Here is a 22,681-nt window from a genome sequence, read left to right as displayed (position 1 = left end):
GTGTGTGTGTGTGTGTGTGTGGTTGTTTGACGTGTGCACATATTTGCACAGCTTAGCACCCAAAAATTAATTATATTAAAAGGCAAAATTCCAAAGTTATAATTAGATTCTGTAGAGCAGAATATAGTCTTACACTACATTCGAATGATATTGAAATTTGAAACCCTTTTTTAATTAAACACATATTCTCAAGAGAAACTTTTCACGAATGCACAAATTGTAATTTCTCTTGAATTGCCTCCACACGTTGTAGGCCTATTATACCAACACGGACTACTCATCTTGGTCTAACTAACGCATGTGGAATATCTAATTACCAATAATTGAAATTCCTGTTAAAAGTCTCATTGTAAATAATTAATGGTGTAAATAATTGGTTAAATACAAAACAGATGTCCGGGGCATGCGCTCCACAGCGTTACGCACGGGCAAGGGTGGGCCTGCGCACTTAGTGCGCATTCGATGTCTGTAACAGTGGTTACAGGTTAAGCCACGATGCAATCACTTTGCACTTTCCAGTGCAATACTGAGAGCAATCCATCACAAAAAATCAGTTCTCTCCATGTTATTGGCTCCTGTGTATTCTGAAATCCAACACCATCTTCGACTTTGTTGTGAATCTCTTGAATTTTTGACCTTATACTTTTCATGTAAACAATTTAGAATGACTGTTACTACACTATGAGCCAAACTAATTACACGTCACTGTACTTCTTCATGAACCGAACCACATGATAAGTATTTATCCAACGATAACCTATATCTAAACTATGGTCACATCTATTCTCATTTATTTACTCTTAGGCATGAAAATAACATTTTTTACGAAAAGTAATTGTAGAGGGTATTAAGAAAAACAATCGGACCTATGAGATGTGTTCAATGAGGTCGCCTAGGCTACACCTACTGTAGTGGTGTACAATAGTTTGCTTCAAAATCATAGGCGAGGAGGAGCGAGGAGGAGGAGTAGATCAGGAGCGCAAAGGAGTAGAATCTACAATAGCAAGGAAAGCTCGGCGCACAGAGGGGTGAGCAAGCGCACAGGACACTGTCAACTCACAGTCAAAGCAGTTAAACTGTCACATCGGAGAGAAAACTCCTGTCGGCAGTTACGTCAAGCCAAAAGAGTTCTCACTGGAGTCTTACTAAAAGAGCGAAGAACGTTGCCAACTGAAGAACATGGAAATTGGAGAAGTATGGCTCTGCGCTTCATTGCACAACTTGGAGAAATCGCGAGGAAGCTAAGAGCAAGCGCGAGCAGGGAAGGAGAGTAAATGACAAGAATTACGCAGAGACTGTGAGAGAATAGTCACACAGACATGAATAACACCACCGGGAACGGAAAGCCCCAGTCCCGGGATCCCACCATCCCAGTCATCATGTTCATATTCGGGGTGGTGGGGAATGTTATCGCCATCGTGGTGCTACGCAAAACTAGGAAGGAACAGAAGGAGACCACATTCTACACGCTCGTGTGCGGACTCGCAGTGACTGACCTCCTGGGCACTCTCCTGGCCAGTCCCGTCACCATCGCAACCTACATGAAGGGCGAGTGGCCCGGGGGACAGTCGCTGTGCCAGTACTCTGGATTTATCCTCCTATTCTTCTTCCTGGTGCAGCTCAGCATCGTCTTCGCCATGTCCATCGAGAGATACCTGGCCATTAACCATGCCTATTTCTACAACCATTACGTTGACCAGAGACTTGCCGCCCTGACACTGGTAACCATTTACGTTTCAAACGTTCTCTTTTGCGCGCTGCCCAGTATGGGTCTTGGAGAGGTCAAACTCCAGTATCCAAAGACGTGGTGCTTTATCGACTGGCGGACAAACGACTCGACTCACGCCACATTCTCCTACATGTACGCTGGTGTGAATTCGTTTCTGGTGCTGGCCACTGTCATATGCAACGTGATGGTGTGCGGGGCGCTCATCATGATGCACAAGCGGTTCATACGCAGGACCTCGCTGGGCACGGACCAGGGGCGCATCGCGGACCTGCGGCGCAGGCGGAGTTTCAGACGCTTGGCTGGGGCAGAGATACAAATGGTCATACTGCTCATAGCTACTTCTGCCACAGTACTCATCTGCTCAATACCGTTAGTGGTAAGTTGATAATGTACATGGCTTTGTGTGTTCGTCAAAGTCAGGAAGTTAATCAATAAAAACATGCAGGCTCAAGTAAAAAATATTTGGCATATTTCAGCAGTGAAGAGTTGTTGATGTATTAATTGACATGACTAACATCATGTAAAAATGGGGGGGGGGGGGGGGGGGATACTGGAAACTGGAAAGCCAGAGAGAAACCGAAACCCCTAAAACTCATATTTCACTATCGCTGTCTTTTTGTAATGCTTCACCATGAGTCTGACAGTTGTTTACATGTTTTGACAAGGTTGTTGATTGGCGTCCAGGGGCAACCAATGGCCAAAAACTTGCTTATGACTGATAACTGATATGAGACAGAGCTGTGTTTTCATTGGCTCCTTGCCACTGCTTCTGTGTTGGGTACACCCAGTACAAGATCAAGAGAGATGCAGGAGGCTCTAATATGAATGATAAAATATAATCTCTACACACCAGAGACACTCGCATTTTCACACAGCATAGCAACACTTCACATCACCACAACATTCCGAGCAGAAATAATGAGCTACATATCAAACAATGTCCACAGCACACCTCTATATTTCACTTTTATATTTCACCTCTATCAGGATTGTATACGTTACAGCCGCCACAGAGAAGTGCATACTAACCTTGCCACCTCTCACCCTCAGCTGCGGATCTTCGTTAACCAGCTGTCCCGTGCCAACGTGGACGACGTCTCCATCGCCGAGAACCCTGACCTGCGAGCCATCCGGATGGCCTCGGTCAACCCGATCCTGGACCCCTGGATCTACATCCTGCTGAGGAGGACCGTGGTCCTGAAGCTGGTGGAGAAGATCAAGTGTCTGTTCTGCAGGATGGGCAGCCGGGGCCGCCGCCAGGCCAGAGGGCAGTTTGACTGCGTTGACGGCCCCTGCTCGTCGTCCATCGTGTCCCGGGATTGCCCTTCGCTGGTGTCCCCCGGGCTGAGGGGGGTCATCAGCACTTCGCAGACCTTTCTCTACCTACCCGAGGCTTCTGACTCTGGGCCCGGTGGGTTCACTCCCGGGGGCCTGGGCAGACCCAGCCCCCCTGCAGTGGAGCGCTCCCTTCTCCAGGACCTCAAGATGGTAAGGGAGCAAGAGGACCCATTACTGGCCACCTCTGAGGTCAAGATGCTGGGGACGCCAGGTGGTATGGACAGGCTACCCCTGGAGCCCTCGAAGGACCCAGCTCTTTATGTCACCTTCACGGACGAGACCTCGAACTTGCAGGAGAAATGCATCTGACATTGTACTTTGAGAACTCTAACCACCCTTCGCACATGTGGTTGGTCAACTGAACTTAAAAGGAGAAGGGAAATTGCTGCTGGTTGAACTTGAATGGCAGCTGACTCACATGAATGCTATTGCGAATGCAGCTGAAACATAAAGGACTATGGGTAGGCTAGTTTAAGGCCACTCAGGACATTGTGTCTTCAAGACTAAAGACTGCTCTATTCATGTGACTGACCTGTACGTCAGGTGATGAGGTAGAAAGGTAAAACGAACATCAAAAATATACAAATTGAATAGTGTTGAATAGCCTAAATGTGTCTCTACATGTCACAGTCCTACTGCAATATAAACGCAACGTACTATACACAGCAATGGTGTTCAGCCACAAAACCCAAATATTTTCAGCTACACATTAAATTGTTAAGGGGAATTTCAGCACACTTTTAGAAACGTAAAACCACTGCAAGGTCAATTAAGCAACCACAGGCTTACTAGACATTCTGACATAAGCTCAAGAATGACATTCAAATACTGTATAGTCATGCTACAATGTGAATTGTGTGTTCCATGTTTAAGTTATTTAAGAAATCGAAAAATATATCTCTTCTCTGTGAGAAGGTTTGATAAGTCTGAACTGTACAAATGATTAAAAGATGGGCTGCAAGCTTTGGCTACTTCAGAAACACTTGTAAACAATTCATCATTTTAAATGGCACTTCTACAACGTTGCATGAGGTATGGGGCACCAACAAAACTATTGACTACAATATAATAATCCCATGCCATGTTGTTCCTTGTGTTGACCTATCTTGACATTTTGTGAAGTGAGTAAAGGATGTTAAAAGAACCGATTGCTGTTGACTTTCTTTTGCGCAAGCCCATCATGCTTTGCTGAGCGTGAATCCCAGAAAGCACAGGAAATGAAAAACAAATGAGTCATACTGTTTAAAGAAGTTAAGACATTAATATTAAAGTTTCTCAGGTGTGAAAGTGCATCACCGTTATCACTATCTCTCTGCACGAGCTTAGTCATCGTCTAATCAAGAGGTTGTTCCGGATCTGTATCGAATCACCTCGGCTAACGCAATCCTGATAGCCCTGAAAAAACTGCCGTGTCTATACTACACACTGTACAAAAGAATTGATGGATACAATCTTAGAAATAGTCCTATTTAGTCCTGCTGTCTACAGTTCATTGTGGGGTTGACAGTTACAGCACCTCCATATACCATAGTGATTGACAGCGATAATTAACTTTGCATCAAACTGCGACTGCAAGCTGCCCAATCCATCTCAACTGTCCAGTCCGTCTGGACTGGAAAACTAGGTGGTTGACAATTGTCATTTTTTAGGAGTACCAACATAGCCCATTGTCCACAGTGTCAGACTTAAATGTGTACACATTTGTACACATCTGTACTTGATCCCTTTGTTCCTCTGGCCTCTGAACAAGGATGCTCTAAAAGTGACCTTCTGTTTCAGCAGTTGTTGGCCAGACCAGACTAGCAAATAAATCATTACTGAATCGTATCAAATGGATGTTACGTATTATTACATATCAAAAGTATTGGCTGCAGACATGTGAGGAAATACTTTGAATGCACACTGTCCATGATTTTGACAATAGGATTATCAACTTTTCCATTAATAATTTGATAAATGTAAAGGTTGTGTTCAACGTATCAACATTTGCAGTGGAAATGCGTAGTCGATAAAGAATTAAAAACTAGAAGCAATATTCCACACATTTATTTCAGTTCAATAAATAATATACGCTTACATTTTGGAGGACAAACAAGCGGATTACTGTACAAGCATAGGCCTACTGTATTATCACACCATGTGCTAAAATCGGCATTCACATTTTAAAAACATAAATGGCTGTGCCATATCCTAATCACGGTTACTTCCTTATTTGACCCAAAAAACATACTTAAAAAATACTATGCCAAAAATACAATTACGTTTTCTTTCTTATGGCAACCTTTCTGTGATGTTTATAACTCTGTGGAGGGGTGATATTATTGATCGTTTGAGGCATAGTCCTGCTCTTTCCGACCCTTGGCCTCTTTGCACTAGTGCCCTTTATCATCATCATCAGCAGCAGCAGCAGCTTTGATGGCATGGCAACCGGCTGTTGGTGTCATCTGTATTCCTCATCTCTTTATCCAAGAACCTGATAATCCTCACCGCCATTAGAATGATACGATAAATCCATCCCAACACCAGGCTGTGGCCACAAACCATCTGCAGTCGACTCTCGAGTCCTGGAGGCTTCCACAGGAGGGGCCAAACTGGTCCACACCTGGTACAGAAGTGTCGTTGTACTGGGCACCAGAGACATGAAAGACAACACTCTGCCTAATATGAATTTAATGAATTCATGCGTCGCCTTCTTATGAATGTAATGAACACGGTTCCTCCGTTCCCCTCGTGCACTGCCCGCCCTCATGCCAGTCTCAACCCTCCACCGTATGGCGTGTCGCGAGTCACACCAACCCGATTTAGTAGGAGTATTGGGGAAAAGGATCCGCTATTAGACTCCGCCAGTCACACGCAATGAGTGTTCAAGCTGTGGCCCTTTAAGCATGGCCATTCAATCAGAGCAAAGCGTTCTGTGGAGTCGCTCCAGACCTGGCTGGAGATGATTGTTTGAGCAGCACCCACCCCATCTCCCCAAGGGGGTCTCTTATGACACACCACGTTCCGAAGCTTCAGTCGATTTCCGGGAATCATCGTGCGATATTCTTTTTCAAAGATTCTCATTTAATCCCTCTGTCATGGAGATCAAGATAAGATTTGTCTTATTTGTTGCTAATTTTGAAGCTATAAATCCAACAGCAGCCCCTATCTTGCATTAAACTGCAATTAAGGTTCCTAAAGGCATGGGACACAAAGTTTGACTGGTACAAGTGACTATCATGGGGAATTTTCAAGGAGTTTTCCAGTCATTCGCTTTAATACTTGTCAGTTTCAAGCTGTGACAGTTTAAAAGACAACATACGGTATGTTCGTGACAAGAAAGACAGACATTTTCCAAAGAGAAAAGCAACTCAACTTAAGACAAATCTGATACTGGCCAGTGGTTGTTGACCGCTCAGGGGGATGAATGCTAACAGAAAGTATGTGTTTATGCTCTGCTGCTATGCTCCAGTCTCAGCATAGGGAGAATTGACAAAATAAGGGTTTTGACAAAACGTAAACCTCAAAAACATACACAAAAAAGCCCATAAACAACAGAGTACATATGTCTAATTTGTCTCGCACGATCCTATACCACAACAAATAAAACAACCTGCACAACACAAAGTACACAAAGAAATCTTAACCCAAACAAAGGTTTCTCAGAAAAGTCCGTAGGTCTATAGAGCTTGGCAGTCCACGATCAATGACTTGTGGGTGGGCTTGACTGATCACATCCAACACCAAGGAGTCTATGGATCAGCCCCTTACGGGCAAACCCGTGAGAGGAATTGAACAGACCTTAATGACTCGATCTACGTCATCGACCAAGGCCTTCAAGACCCAAGCTCACGGCCCCCGCGCCTTGACCAACTGCTCCTTGGATGGGGAAGACGTCGAGGTGTCCCCCTCCGCCTCCTCCGCGGGGACCTCCCTGGCGTTCCCTTCCGCGTCCACCACCACCGCCGTCCTCCTCAGCTCCTCGTAGCGACGCTGTCTCTCCGCCACCGCCGTGCACGCCGCCAGCACCTCGTCCGACTCAAAGTCGTAGTCCTCCTGCAGCTCCGGGGCGTGGAGCACCTCCTGGCGCGCCTCCTCCTCCCTGTGCTTCCTGTCCTGGGCCGCCTGCCGCCGCTGTTGCAGTTGGCGAGCCCACGCCAGGTCCTCCGACCACAGGGGGCGCTCTGACGGACACAGGTGCACCGCCATCTGGAAGGACCTCACAGCCTGAAGGTGGGCACGCGAGGATGGTGTGGAGGGAAGAAAGGGTCAGAAACATGCCGGTTGGACATTCTACCTTCTGCGATTGAGGCCGTTTCTCATTTGTTCCATGCTCAAGGACGCAGAGCAACTGGCGCGTGTCCGAGGAATTTCGATGCGTGCCTGGTGGTGCCTGGTGGTGACTGGGTGAACAGGAATTTGTTGTTGTTGTATCATCATGGGCATGATGACACTAATGCCATTAAGGTTGTTAATGACTCTGAGCTGTTCTGGTGGCGTCACTCCACACAGGTTGCTAGGCATTATGAACCTCTGGGATGACCACAATCGAATTGTGCTCTGCGTAGGTCAGGGAGCTTGAGGACAGAGAAGGTTCGGGGGCCATGCTTCAGAGAGCCAAGGACCTATTTATTGAAACTCTTAAATCAGGTGGTTTAAGATCTGTTAGAGTAAACCGAAGGCTCTGTGCCATCGATCGCTGTGGTGATAAATCACAGCCAGTGGCAGAAGAAACCCAATGCCACAGTCCTATATTCCTCTCAAATCACTTGACTGTTTAAATGTTAAAAGTGACAGGAATTATTATTAGGAATACAGTTCTGGGAGATTATGGAGAACAGTTTCACCCGTGATCAGTCACAATGCCTGTGACAGATTTTTTCAAACCTTGTTAGAAATATGAATACTAAGCCTAAATACTCTCATATTTCATTTTGCCATCTACAATGAATATGTTTCCCACCTGAGACTCAAAACAATGCTGAAGAGGGTCAGAAAAGAACTCAACAAGTAATTTATTGTGGGCAGGGCTTCCTATACTGAGCCTATGCAGGTCACTTGAAAAATTATCCACAGACTCGTACCCGAAGACCAGGGGCGGATCTCGAAAAGTATTCTTGGGGTGGCAAGAGGGTAGCAGGAGATTTTGAGGGGTGGCACCCCGTGGCAAAAGTGTGTGAGATAAAAATGAAAAACCTAAAGGCTGTGCAACATGAACGCATAGTCAGTGAACACTGAAATTAATTTGAGGATTACATGACCAAAAAGCTATTGAAGTTTTAAGATTTATTTTGAATAAAAAAATTCATCAGCTGTTTTTTTGTAGTATTAGGTGTCCTTAATTACATACTAAAGGTTTACCAAAGTACCACTAGAAAGGTGTAATTTTCAAGATGGCGTTCAAGATGGGCAGGAAGCCCTTAAAATATCCCAACTCCTTCATTATTTGACCTAGCCAAGTAATCTTGAGGTCTAACTCCATGTTTTCTGGGTCTATGAATCCATTGGACTGGTCTAAATTGCATTGACATGATAACATACTTATGGAGTACATAATGTTGTGAGCTTAATGTAAGGTTTTATCTTTGTTTGGGGTAAACCAGAGATGGAATCGATTTAGCCCATGTCATGTAACTTCGACCGAGTACGTGGTTTTGGACACATACCCTTTTTTTCTAGAACACAGACTTGACATTCAATGTAAAAGTTAACTCTGAATTAGCCCGAACAGAGGCCTGTGTGTGAACCCTCTAAAATGGTCACTCATTTCAATTTGAATAAGGTAATACTTATGTAATGCATCCTCTATAGATGTTTTTGAGTATAAAAGGTGGCATTGTACTAAACCCAACAAAACTAAATTCACAAATATGTATTTTTTATATATTAGGGAGCATAGAACAGCACCAGGCCCTTTTCAGCCCAACCAATGTTACAGACCCTACTTGGAGACCTTAAGGAACAGTGTGAAATACCCTATGAAATCAAGTAAATGACCCCTTTAAAGTTTCAAAACTGGTCACAAATTCTCCTCTTGGCTAATAAGTCAAGCAGAGGCCCTGGCCATAACAATCGCCGAATCATACGCCCCTTGTTCTATGTTCGTTGGTGATTGATGAATTTCCAAATTACGACTGATCGTAATCTAAACGATCGGTCCGCCTTTGAAGATGCATCGCCCTGCTTTCGCCAACACCGTCTCGCTGCAGCATACCTAATGAGATGCCCACGTCCGATAATTGTCGGGGAATTCTTATCGGTGGTGGTGGGTGGCAGTTACGAAGCTTCATTCAAAACGAAAAGAGAGAGAGGGATGCTTGAAAATGCGATTGGGACACTTCCTCGTGAAACATAAGCACCCACTTGCAGTGTCTGAAAGTGAAACGTCTGAAAGAGTCAAATAGTGCGACGACTTCAAAGCGTCTTGGATCGTGACCATACGGGAGGAGGAGCACCCTAGGTCGAATTCCTGGGATTTACAATGTGATGTTTTCACCGAGGCGTCGCTCTGTCACTTCTGAGAAAAGGACGCTCTCAGCAGTGCATTCTTAAGCATGGTCCATTATCTCAGAGGAAAACCACATCTTGGGCTGGGGGTTGGCGGTGTTGGGTTATCAATCATTAAGGACAAAGAGCAGGCTACTATTCTGCTGAGTGTGAGAGATCAGTGTAGCAGCTAACTAAGCAACTAAGTAGCAGCCAGTATGTGTGGACCAGTGTGTCATTGTGAAAGTGGCCAAAAGAGTAGCTCTCTTCACCACGTCAAATATGTATCCAGTGTCCATCATAGTCCCTGGACAGGAGTCACACAACTGTCTTGCAGAAACACTACCACTCCCCCCCCTCCTCCTCTTCTTTATTTAAATTAAGCCACATTAACAAAGGAGACAGTCTTTTGTGGTTTCGGGCAAGAGACTTTAGTTCTGCTGGATTTATTCATGCCGAAGCATAAAATGTTCCTGTTAAAAAGACAATTCTGTGCTTCAAACATGGTGGCAACAATTTGGGAAAGGCCCTTTCCTGATTCGGCTTGATTATGCTCCTATTCCCCAAGCAAGGTCCATACAGAAACATGTGTGGCCTACACAGATCCGTGACCTAACCATGACAAGAGTCTACCGCTACTCCAATCAGAGCCTGGCCTTGAAAGAGGACCCCGGCTTTGCTACTAGCCTGTGGAGAAAGCACCTGAAAAGGACCAGGCGTGGAGTCAAGAGCCAGCCCAGCCAAGGACACACAGGTCATCCTTCCACTTGTTGTGATTCAAATCCAGGGAAAAACATGGATACTGATTGCTTCTCCTCTGGCTGTCCTCCAGATTCCAGTCTTCAGCCACCCCCATGCTCTTCAGAGCCAGGAGGTTCAGCAGTCAATCACTGCAAAACTCCTCCACCACACCCAAGACAAAAAGTGGATCTTATTGTTTGAACAACCAGGCCTTTCCCTGTTATATGCCAGTCTATAATCTCGTCATACCAGTCCTAATGGATGTCTTTCATGGGAAGCATTCCTGGAGCGTGTGCTTTCTGGGACGTGCTCTGTTATACAATTCTAAAAAAGAAAAACGGGAGTTGCTATTTCAAATGTAACGCTCAAAGTGAGGATTTTGATCAATTAACTGACAACCGGTCTGGACTTGTCTTATGATGAATGGTTAGTGTGTATGAAAATTAGCACAAAAAAAAACATAGTTTCTTCTAAAACAAATGCAAGCCCCCAGATCCCATCCCTGCCTAAAGTTTCCCTCTCCCTCTCTCTCTCTCTTTCTCTTTCTCTCTCTCTCTCTCTCTCCTTCCCTCTCTCTCTCCCTCCCCCCTTCCTCCCTCCACAATCATTGGGCAATGATTCCCTGATGACAGAACTGTCCCTACGGCCTGATGGCCTGTTTTCTTTTTTAACCTCAATCTAAATGAGGAATTCTAATGATGAGAGCTGCATTTTGTTACAGGCTGTTCATTGGCTGTACTGCCATGTTCGACCTGAACCTAAAGCAACGGTGAGCGATGGACCAACAGCGAGATGGGTCAAACGAAAGGCTGACTGACACTAGTGTATTTCTGTGTGTGTGTGTGTGTGTGTGTGTGTGTGTGTGAATGAGCTGAATCTCTGCTCTCCTCGGTACAAAACCGGTACAACTCGATCATCCCGCGACTTGACTCGACAAGTCCTTTTATAAATAGACAAGGCATATTTTCAGTCAACCCCATACCTTCTTTCTATATTGATTCGTACACGTATGTTTGTGTTGTGAACAACGCCTCCATTCGGCGTGTGTGTGTGTGTTTGGCCAACATCATCACAGCTTGGGTCACTTTCAACACTTCCTATTGTCATCCCAGGTGCCTCTTCCTACAGCCATGTGACTGGGGAGGTACTGGGGGGAGACACGCACAAACAGTGCCACTGGCCGCCGGGGTTTTTGGAGTTCAGACAGCCTGTTTTCCCTCCTCGAAGCAGCCGAGTGCCCCGGTAGAGGCGGGGCACGTTTCACACCAGGGGCACGTTTGGGCATGCGTTCTGGGGCACCACGGTAATCTTCCATGCCCAGGGCTCAAGGGTGTGCTTTGACAGAAGCACTTTATCTGAGGGGCAGGGATCTGGTTGCAGTTCTAAGTACGACCTGGCAGGACTCCCTGACACACGTTAGGCTGGTGGGGTCGTTACATGGAGATAAGACACAGGCGAAATAGTCTTTCTCTTGTGTGATGAGAAAAAGCTGAATTCTCCCTGATAGAAAAGCAGAACCGTAAAGGACCAGGTCTCTTAAACTGACACCCCAATCGTGTGGAATTGCCACCGACTATAAATCTGTCCGATCTGGGCGCAGAATGGATACGGCGGTAAGCTAGTGGTTCATTTGGGAGCTGCACTTTTGTAGGCTGGACTGGACGCCATCCTCACCAGGTCGAGCTCTCCCAGGCTGAGCTGGGCGCGGCCGAGCGTCTGCCAGCCCTCCCACCACAGGGGGCGGAGCTTCACTACCATCTCCGCAGCCTGCACCGCCGGAAACACCTCCTGGAGCATCGTCAGCACCTGGGGGGGTCACACAGGGGTCAAGGGTCAGAGGGTGGTGTTTTTGTGCGCAATGGCGCGCGTATGAGAGCTAATGCATAACGTAGGAAATGGACCGCGAAGGGCGGCTGCTCGTCTAAGTGTGTGTGCGAGCAATTTTTCATGATGTCGTAAAAGAAATATGTAAGATAGAAAAATATAGCCTTTGAGATAAGTAACAGTAAACAGTAATAAGAAGACACATACATCATTGTTAACTGACAAGAAGGGTTCGCTTTAGGTACGCGGGGAAATGATTGCCCCTACCAAAGCCAAAGTCAGATATGCTCTTTCTGTCACACAGCACCTATGACATCAACCGCTGAGGAATGGGAACCATTTCAGTAATCTGCAAATCAAATCAGACAGCATTGGACCACTGATCGCAGTGTGTTACTTCAATATGGTTGTGCGCCTATGTGTGTGCGTGGGTCTGAGCTGGAGGAGATGTCTTTTGATGGATAGTCCTTCCCCGGTGAGTGGTGTGATAAGGGGTTCACGTGACGTCACAAGGCTGTCTAAATGTCTAGTTCCAGGATTCATAACAGCCTTAGCAGGCCAGCTACCGTCATGACTTTATTTTATTACGAACCGGCCAAAAACGGGGAGCGAAGGGAGGAGGAGGGACAGACAGAGAGGAGTTGGGGATGGAGGGGGAGCGAGGAGGAAGAGAGGGACACAACAGGGAAAGACGGAGAGGGGGGGGGGGGGGGAGAGGGCATATCCAGGCTGTGATCTCCTCATCCGTCCATGTCTTTGGACCACCGCCCACTGTGAGAGCACAAGGCCAGCTGAGTTCCAGGCCACAGAGCTGCTAACCTTCCCCTCAAGTGACCTCATCGGGGCCAGGATTGCGTCTAGGACGGATATGTGAGGAATTAGCTAGCCGTGGAGACTAGTGTTGCCGACCAGACACACACACGCACCCTCCTTACATTACGTTAAAGCTCTCACGCTCATTAGGAGGGTCGAGAATGTCGGTCGAAGATACAGTTCTATCTGCAGGGAAGGTTTAAAGCCTTCATTCTGGAACGTGACAGCATGCTCGGGAAAAACTGGGCATCCTCGAAGAGAGAGAAGCGGAAGAATTTGCAAGTGAAGGGTGGCCTGCTAGTCATGGCAGGCAAGAAGGAGGCAGACCGGTCTGGCATGGACTGGGTTGGGCGCCGACAGGTCTGTAGTCAGGGGCCAGGAGGGCAGGATGCAGGCCCTCAGTCACGCTGACAAGGGGATGACAGAAGGGAAGTCACGGTGACACAGGTGGACAAACAGAGAGATGGATGGACAGGCAGACCGAACAGGCAAGATGGCTGGACTGCGTCATTAGGGATGAGTTGGTGGAAATCTCCGATTGTCTCTGCGTGAATCTCATTTGCTGATGGGTCTTGGTTGATTAGATGAGACTGAGAGACAGACAGGCAGATGGACATGTTGAGAGACAGACAGACAGGCAGATGGACATGTAGAGAGACAGACAGACATGTAGATAGACAGACAGACAGACAGGCAGATGGACATATAGACAGACAGACAGACAGACAGACAGACAGGCAGACGGACATGTAGAGACAGACAGACAGGCAGATGGACATGCACAGAGACAGCGAGCAAGTGTCATGGAGTCTGGAGGAAGCTCAAGAGAGGACGGGGATGACGGAGGTGGCGAGCAGAGTCGTGAACAGTCTCTCCGCGCATCTCCCAGCCGGTCTCTCTAATGCGTCTCTACTGACCTCACCTGTGATCTCCATCGCAGCTGAACTTCCTAGTTTCGGAATGGTCGATCCGGTGAGTGGATTAGACCTTTGATTACTTTGGGAACAAGCTCATTGACTCCATGGTGTAGGGCAAGATCTATTGAGATCTGTATTTTGCAATGATCTCAGAGTGGGGTTTCCACCTAGGTCTGTTGGCGTGGCCCCCTTCCATGGCCCTCAGAATGTCTTCAGGCCCTGGCACCTGTCTCTGGTTGCCAACTCCACTCACACCAAACCAGACCAATTGAACTATATTTTTATTGCAGCAGACCGTGTTTAGGCGAGGCTATTCGAACGCAACGAAACGAATCCAAATCTTCATTTACGAGCAGAGAAAACTTGCATCCAGCCAGGCGGCTGAGTCAGGTGTGCGTGTGTTTATTGACATGTTTGTGGGTCTGTCTGTGCAACTGCACCACAGTGGAAGGTAATAGGAAAGAGAGTGATTAATTCAAATCCTACGCTGCCAGGAAGGAACCAAACTTTGGGACATCACGTAAAGACACAAAACCTTTTGTAAAGCTCTTTCTTGTAAGTCGCTTTGGATAGCGTCTGCTAAATGGATAAATGTAAATGTAACCTCATAACTCCTACCCTCAGAGCCATCTTTCCGTTGTTACATTTGAGTGGAAATAATGGGTTTTTGACTCCTACAGAATGTCACTTCAGAGCTGTCGACAAGACGGGCTGAGAAAATGTAAGACAGGCTGAAAGGTTAAAACCGCCAGAATAAAGGTAATTATTTCACTGGTAATGCATGAAGGTGTGAAAACAGAACAAACAGGGAGAGAAGAGTGAGGCACAAAGGAAGACAGAGATGAAACCAGGGACAAAGAAACGGGGTGCACGGTTTGTCGCACTGTGTCATCGCCATGTCGACAACTTCCTTCAAAGTCCTCAAAAGCATACCGCTGTGGCCGCTGAAGAAAAAGTGGCGAATGACAAGAACATTGTAGTGGCACGTGCGCTTATGCACGCACGGTATGAAACTTCGAAACTCCAGCTGCAAAGTGCCTCATCTGAGAGCAACTGGACTACAGGTAGCGATTTCCTCACTCTCACACTCTCTCACTCACACACACACCAATCTCTCCAGAAACAGACCAGATCATTCCATACTAGTCTGTAATTGGGCTGCTTCAAAGTGAAGCCCTGCTTTCAGCTCAGATCCTGAGTGGGGGAACACACCTGATACAAGATGTCTGTACTGTCCCAGCACAAACACAGAGTAAGAGAGGCAGCCAGTGAGAGAATTAGAGAGAGGGTAAGGGCGAGAGAAAGAAAGACAAAAAAACCCTGACAGTGTATTCTAAAAGAAGCAGTCAGATTGAAGTTATCTGTAGTTATTGGTAGTTATATCTGGTCCTATCTGGCTATGCAGGGGGGAGAGGGGGGTTCTGAGAGAGGGGGAGAAGAGGTACAGTGCCAGTGGGGGTATGGGGAAAAGGGACGAGAGAATGGAGAGGGAGTGACTTAGTGAAAGGGAGGGGGAGAGAGAAGGGAGACGGACAGATAGCATGGCAACTGCAGAGTGTGAGAGGGTGAGGAAGCAAGAGAGAGAGAGTGCCAAGTATGATGAGAGGGTGGTAAAGATGGAGGTGCAATAGGAGAGAGAGGAGAGAGAGAAGAGAGAGAGAGAGAGAGAGAGAGAGAGAGAGAGAGAGAGAGAGAGAGAGAGAGAGAGGTGTAAGTAGTGTACCTGTGACTTCATCTCATACAGCAGGGGGTTCTCTGGAGTCAGCTGAATGGCCTCGTCCCACTTTTTAATGGCCTCCCAGTGCCTGTTGAGACACACACACACACACACAATGACAGACACACACAATGACAGACACACACAGTAACACAGAAAGCATCAAACACACAGCATCAATTTTCTGGGTTTCACACACAGTGGAAAGTCAGTTGGCTCCTGGTTTGTGTGTGTGTGTGTGCGTGTGCGTGTGTGTGTGTGTGTGTGTGTGCGTGTGTGCAAAGGACAGTGCCTAGTGTAGCTGTACTTTCCATGGTCCAAACCTGGCTGGGAACTGACAGCCTCATAATGGTGACAGAACACAGAACATTCCCACCAGTTCTGATTCTTCCTCCATCTTTGGCCTCCCCTCTTTGTTCATGTACCACCTGTGTTTAAAGCGCCTTGTTTTTTGTTGTTGAGGGGTGTCAAAAAGCGATAGATCTCACTCGTTCCCGGGTCACGGTGTGTCAGTTCTCTTAGGTAGAAACTTCCGGGGAAATGTTAAGCTCTTTAGTCAACTTCAGATGCAAGAATGGACGAATTACAATCTGTTCCTTTCCAATTCAATCAGTCCAGTGAACATTTTTGAAATCATGCTAGATATCAACCAAGTTTTTTTTTTTAAACTGTTTTGAGTCTAGATTTAGCTGATCTCCTTGCACCCTCCCACCTCCACTGACAGAGACTAGATGCCTGTCTGGCTGTCCAGTACTAAACCCTGTATGCCCGCCTGCAGACTCGAGCTTGCAACACTACACCACCACCACCCACAGATAGCCTTCTGGTTTCACCGATTCTTTTTTTCTTTTCTTTTTATTATGGCCTTGTTATGAAAAGCAAACACTGGCGTGTATGAACAGCTTAGGGTTGATAATGAAATAAAGTCAGATGAGTGGAGGACACTCCCCGTTGTGTCGTTGCACCTTGCCCGCGATGAACACGTCGTTTATGACGCAGTCAAGAGCTGCATTCGTGCTATTCAGCCGTCAGTTAATTAATAAGTTAACCAGCCAGTCAGCCAGTAAACCAGCCAGTCAGCAAGTACGCCCGTCAGTCTGACCAACGACAAACCTCAAAGGTCTTTAAGTCGGAGGTCAAAGTGATCAGTTACATGTAAATGGTCCTCTTGTCAAAACACTTTGCTGTCGGTCAATATTGGCCAGAGAGAGTTCAGCTTGCTGTCTGTCAACCAACGCAGCAGACAATCACCTCATCTGCTCCGTATCAGCCTCCTGTGTGTGCCGTGAGTCATTCACCTGATGAAGACAGACATCCTCCGACCGCATGATCATAAATAAATACGTCCACAATGGAGGATGTGGTGTAACAGGCATCGCAAACCTGGACAAACAGTCTATCATCAAAACAACCGTTTGGTTCCCCTTTGTGAGATTGAGACTTCTGATTGTGCAGACTGTGAAGTACTCGGGCCTGAAAGAACATCTCAACCACAGGTGGGAGAGGGAAAAACAAGAAATGAAAACTGTGGTCACACAAAGACCTCACGGGAACAAGACCAAACAGCTCGCACGTCGACTTAGACATCTGCGGTCAATAAGTTTAGAACGATTTTTCCTGTTCAAATCATGTTACTTCTTGAAAAACTCAATGACACTTGGTCACCATGAGCCATAAGCATGCTGTGTTAGGTCATGTTAGTGTGTTAGTAATCAGGCTGACAAGAGTATCAAAAAATTGCCAAACTGAGATGCGTTTGATTTGTCTCATCTATGACTTGCAAAGGGACCAATTTTGTTTAATTTTCGTTAGCATCAAGTATTTGTGAGTCCAATTGACACTGGACGGTGGGAGTGGGAGTGGAGAGGATCTCTCTCTCTCTCTCTCTCTCTCTCTCTCTCTCTCTCTCTCTCTCTCTCTCTCTCTCTCTCTCTCTCTCTCTCTCTCTCTCTCTCTCTCTCTCTCTCTCTCTCTCTCTCTCTCTCTCTCTCTCCTCTCTCTCTCTCTCTCTCTCTCTCTCTCTCTCTCTCTCTCTCTCTCTCTCGTCCGTGTTAGTGTAATGATTGACACCACTACAGGATCCATGCAACTGTCTCACACAACTCTCTCTCTCTCACTCACACACTCACACACTCACACACTCACTCACACACACACACACACACACACACACACACACACACACACACACACACACACACACACACACACACACACACACACACACTCACGGTTGACCATACTAGGCCAGAAGAACATCATTTCCTCTGCAGAATCCGAATCCAGTTAACTCCTAACAAAGCCAATTCAACATAGTCACTGCGGGCAACATGCACACTGCATTGGCTGCAGTAGGAGGAAACAGGAGACTGAAAGGAAATTCACAATAGGCACAATGTCACTTTTTATTATAGGCTTCCATTCGGACGCGTGTAATTGCATGGGTATGTGTGTGTGCGTATGTGTGTGTGCGTATGTGCATGGGTTAGACAGGAAAACAATGACAATTTCATTCATCCCACAGTTAGTTTCGTCACAGGCACCCCAGTGGTGGACGAGACATCAGGTCTCTACATTAAGAGTCGGCCCCGTGTCCCAGAATGCTCACGTCAGCGTATACCGAGAGCCGGGAAGCCAAGTACTGACGTGGGCCTGCGGATTGGGTTTCAGTCGTGCCTGATTGACTCCTACAACTTCAGTTGATTGTTGGGGTCTTGTCCCTGTACAGATGTGCTGACTAATAAAAGTTAACTCATGCATGTCTGTGCTCAAGAAACTCCTGGTGGCACAGACCAGGGTTGGAGTGGCACAGGCCAGGGTTGGAGTGGCACAGACCAGGGTTGGAGTGGCACAGACCAGGGTTGGAGTGGCACAGGCCAGGGTTGGAGTGGCACAGACCAGGGTTGGAGTGGCACAGGCCAGGGTTGGAGTGGCACAGGCCAGGGTTGGAGTGGCACAGACCAGGGTTGGAGTGGCACAGGCCAGGGTTGGAGATCTCTGGAAAGATCACACTTTTGGCTTGGTTCTACTCTATCCTGTGCTTATCTAAGGCTAAATGTTTGCAAACAGTCCTTATAGCTTCTGAGAAAAGTGTGCCTTTGAGTGTGGGAAAATGTGCAAGAACTCAGCACGTCACACCAACGCCTCGGGTAGGATATTGCGATGGAGCCAATCCAAACCGGCCAGTGAAACAAGCTAATGAAGAAGATTATAGAGCTCTAAGGGTATTGGTATGTATGATAAGACAATGATCAGCCTAGCTCCATAAAAACAAGTGGAAACAATTGTGGCTTTATTGTTAAAATGATTGGTCAAATATTTGTCTTTATCTCGACCATGGTCAAACTGCATGTGTTTAATACTGACCCGACAGGTATCGGGAAATACGTAAATGGCTTATGAATCCCTCCTGTTAACACAGCTCATCTAATAGTAGGTGCACCTGTTTTAAAGGCCAGGTGGATCAGGAGATTACCGACACAAAACTCTTAGCCTGGAAGGGACCTCATATTTACGTAAACAAATTGAAATATGAGATTTGTCCTATTTATTACGTTGACGATAAAATGGAGATTGGACAACCGATAAATGAGATCGCTCTTACTGGCAATGTGCCGAGGTTATGCAAATCCCTCATTAGTTGTGTGCTTTTAATCCCCAGAAATGAATTGGTTTGCGGTAATGCACTACTCTGGCCAACAGCTCCCTCTGGTGGTGTACTACGGTCGGCTTCACTGTGGCCTGCTGGCACGTAGTCTTGACAGATACATCTATCAGTTTGCGAGGCTGCATTTGCCACTGAGAGATGCCATACAGAACTGATTCTGGAGAGCTAAACATCTGAAAAGAGGGGGGAACCAAACTGTCACTTCCAGGTCCTTCTACAGCAGGGTTGGCCACCCCTGTTCTACAGTAACAAAGGCTCCAGCGCAGTGGTTCTTAACCCTGTCCACAGGGACCCCCTGTCCCGCATGTTTTAGATGTTTCCCTGCTCCAACACACCTGACTCAAATGAATGGGTCGTTATCTAGCTCTGGAGAAGCCTGGTAACGAACATGCATTTGAATCAGGTGTGTTGGAGCAGGGAAACATCTAAAACATGCAGGACAAGGGGTCCCGAGGACCAGGGTTGGGAACCACTGGCCTACACGGCCTACTCACAGTAGCCTACAGTGCATACCGGTCCTGCTCACCTGGATTGCTCTCAATTGACCCACCCCTACTGACCTGCCTATCTACGTACCTACCATCACAGCCCGCATCAGATGCAAGACCCTGGTATTGACCTTCCAAGCGGTGAACGGGACTTAACCCGACTACATCAAGTCTCTCCTCCAGCCTTACACCCCCACCCACCACCTATACGGTCTTCTTCTGACAACTGTCTGGTGGTCCCACCTCTCAAGAGCACCTGCTCCCAACCCCTTCTCCTGTCTGGCCCCCCAATGGTGGAATCACCTCCCCACCTCCATCAGAGACACTAACTGTCTCCCCACCTTCAAGAAAATGCTCAAGACGCACTTGTTCCGGGAGTACAACGGTACTTAGGAATGATTTGCTGGACCCGGTGTTGGTTTCCTCCAGGAACACAATGACTTTTATTGAGGGACTTGTTGCTCTTGTAAGTTGTAACTGATTTAACTAATTGTACTCACTGTGAATTATATTATTGTTGCTTGCTTTTCTACAGGTACACTCTTGCACTTTTGAAGTTCACGTTTTTTAATTGTAACTTAACTTAACTGCATGCTCTCATGGTTCTTCCCATTGGCAATTATTTAGTTTTTCACAATGTATGCTTATAATGCTTCATGTTTGGGCTACCCGCAATGTTTGGGGCTATCTCGTTGTTATGATCATTCACCTATGCACTTTTGTAAAGCTCTCTCTTTGAAGTCGCTTTGGATAAAAGCGTCTGTTAAATGAATAAATGTAAATGTAATATGCCCTGGGTCGCCCAGATCTAACTATCACCTCCCCTTCCTACCTTCCTCTTGCTACACTGACCTTTAACATCTGACCTTGCAAAGCAAAGTACCCTGCAAAATATTGTCCCCGCTCTCACCTGCCCTGCTCCGCCAGCGTTGCGCCCTCATCCTTTAGCCTCTTGCTCTTGGCAGCGCAATCTTCCAGCAGTGCCTCGCGCCTCTTCTTGATCGCGTGCAGCCAGTCCACATCGTCATCCTTGTCCGCTCCGTCGTCCACCTTCTCAGCCTCGGCCTCGAACTGCTGGGCTGCCGCCTTCGATACCCGCTCACCTACTTTCCTTTTCCAGCCAAACGAAGCCATGCTGAAGAAAACTGCAGAAAGTGATATTTATTAACACGACAACAAAACATAATACGTCTGTATCTAGCAGAAACAACAAGGATAGGATATTGAGTATGAAGTATGAGTATGACATATGTAACCTATTCTTATTTGACTGGCATAACAGATTAGCTAGCGTTAGATATGTGTAGCGCTAGCACTAGTAGCCTACAGTATGTGACCAATTTGACTAGCGCTTCCAGCAGAATGCAACCACACAGACTAGCTATTTGAGCTTACCTAAATCCTTCTCCTAGCCCAACCAATTTACAGCGACAGCAAACTTGTGAAAATGAAAATGTTTACTATGTAACCTATTCCGACTGGTAATGATGGCATGAAGTGGGGTTGATTTCGTCTAGATCTAATGTTTCCAGAGGACAGCAACTGCGCTCGCCCTTATTAACCGATTAATTTGTCACATATGACAATCAATGAAACTATTTGACCACTTAACCATAATTCATGCCAATTATATAGATTTTGGTATTGAAAAAATAAAATAAAAAATTACAGTTCACCATCCTCTATATCCATTGGATTTATAACATGACCACAACTTTATCTAACCCGGAAGCTTTTTAAAATGTAAACACTGACATTTAAAGTAACAGTTCTACGTTTTAATCTTCGGCCAAACGAGACCATTACTAGCGTTAGTATGTGACAAATATGGTCTTATAGTATATTTAAGTGTATTACAGCTCTTGTTTATAGTTTAAACATTTGATTAATTTCATATTGTCTTCAAGATCATCTGAGCACTTACTGTCTGCGTCTATTTTCAAATTAAATTATTTACTTTTAGTTGTGCAGCGCCAAAATCCGATTTTATTTCCTAGTTTAAAACTCAAATGTATTTGTTTAGCGCAGCTTTTATTGATCTTATTCCTTGATCTGTATGTTTGATTTGTATTGTATTTTTGTATATATATTTTTATTTTATTCATGTTTTTATGCCTTAAGCAAGGTGTCATTGAGTGTCTTAAAAGGCATCTATAAATAAAAGGTATTAAATTATTGTCAGTAATTCATTGTACTAACACAACCCATAAAGAATGTCTTAAGGGATAGCAAAGCCAATTTGCTAAATCTGACAGTCTACATCAGGGGACTAATTTCAAAGCACCAAGTGCTGACGTCAATACGTTCTCTGCTTTCCCAAACCTGGAAACTAGACTCACAAATATATCATAACAAGGCAGAGCAACATGAACATTTGTGCAATTTAGCGGTTTATTAGGCAGTTGTGTGTGTATAAATGATTTATTTCAAACACTGTCCATTGAAAGTTACATTGGTCATACTAGAAGGGTCCCTTAAAATAAAAATAAAACGTTTCTTTAAAGCAGTTAAGACAATATACAATTACATAATTCTCCTGAAAAGTCCCCACTCTGCACACTCCCACTCAAATGGAAAAATGATTCACAAAATAAGCCATTAAAAGAGGGTACACGTTTCACACAAACACACACACTTTTTCCAAACAATTCTTGCGTGTGGTCATAAGGACAATTTGGAATCATATCATGCACATATCCTTTCAAAACACAAAAAGGGTTGATGGTCCAAAAACATAAGGTCCAAAAAAAGAAACCAGGGCAAAAGCAAAAGCCTACTGAGGGCAGACAATGATCTAATTTCTCCAATATAAAACTGATCCAACAGTACTGTTTATAATAAGGCAGCCAACCAAATGACAAGAGACATTAAGACTCCAAAAAACAGATTTGTCCCGATGGGTTTATTGACATTAAAGCAAAACAAAACCCATCCTTTCATCAATAGAAAAATACACTTCCTTCAAGGGCCCACAGGCCTTTA

General features: G+C 45.8%; 2 protein-coding genes across 2 annotated transcripts; one reads left to right on the top strand and one right to left on the bottom strand.

The window, feature by feature from the left end:
• Nucleotides 1–45: 45 nt before the first annotated feature.
• ptger4b (prostaglandin E receptor 4 (subtype EP4) b) lies at nucleotides 46–4,215 on the top strand. Its single transcript, XM_047014338.1, has 2 exons — nucleotides 46–2,105; nucleotides 2,780–4,215. The coding sequence occupies exons 1-2, from the start codon at nucleotides 1,320–1,322 to the stop codon at nucleotides 3,374–3,376; spliced, it is 1,383 nt and encodes a 460-aa protein (XP_046870294.1). The 5' UTR covers nucleotides 46–1,319; the 3' UTR covers nucleotides 3,377–4,215.
• An 883-nt stretch (nucleotides 4,216–5,098) lies between these two features.
• ttc33 (tetratricopeptide repeat domain 33) lies at nucleotides 5,099–21,422 on the bottom strand. The gene is made up of 5 exons (XM_047014340.1): nucleotides 21,095–21,422; nucleotides 20,610–20,844; nucleotides 15,551–15,632; nucleotides 11,948–12,079; nucleotides 5,099–7,273 (listed from the first exon to the last, which is right to left on the bottom strand). Exons 2-5 carry the CDS (start codon nucleotides 20,831–20,833, stop codon nucleotides 6,896–6,898), a joined length of 816 nt encoding a protein of 271 aa, XP_046870296.1. The 5' UTR covers nucleotides 20,834–20,844; nucleotides 21,095–21,422; the 3' UTR covers nucleotides 5,099–6,895.
• Nucleotides 21,423–22,681: the final 1,259 nt, after the last annotated feature.

Source organism: Hypomesus transpacificus, unplaced genomic scaffold (genome assembly GCF_021917145.1).
Source record: "Hypomesus transpacificus isolate Combined female unplaced genomic scaffold, fHypTra1 scaffold_241, whole genome shotgun sequence".
Taxonomy (NCBI): Eukaryota; Metazoa; Chordata; class Actinopteri; order Osmeriformes; family Osmeridae; genus Hypomesus; species Hypomesus transpacificus.
Note: the sequence above shows the minus strand (reverse complement) of the source record. Positions and strands in the feature narration are given on the sequence as shown.

What these genes read in the sequence shown, in the direction of transcription:
- ttc33 (XM_047014340.1), bottom strand. Translation starts at nt 20,833, where the DNA reads ATGGCTTCGTTTGGCTGGAAAAGGAAAGTAGGTGAGCGGGTATCGAAG. An exon ending in ACGCTGGCGGAGCAGGGCAG is followed by an intron (nt 15,633 to 20,609) that starts GTGAGAGCGGGG and finishes GTGTCTCAACAG; the next exon opens with GCACTGGGAGGCCATTAAAA. An exon ending in TGTATGAGATGAAGTCACAG is followed by an intron (nt 12,080 to 15,550) that starts GTACACTACTTA and finishes TGACCCCCCCAG; the next exon opens with GTGCTGACGATGCTCCAGGA.
- ptger4b (XM_047014338.1), top strand. Translation starts at nt 1,320, where the DNA reads ATGAATAACACCACCGGGAACGGAAAGCCCCAGTCCCGGGATCCCACC. An exon ending in TCTGCTCAATACCGTTAGTG is followed by an intron (nt 2,106 to 2,779) that starts GTAAGTTGATAA and finishes TCTCACCCTCAG; the next exon opens with CTGCGGATCTTCGTTAACCA.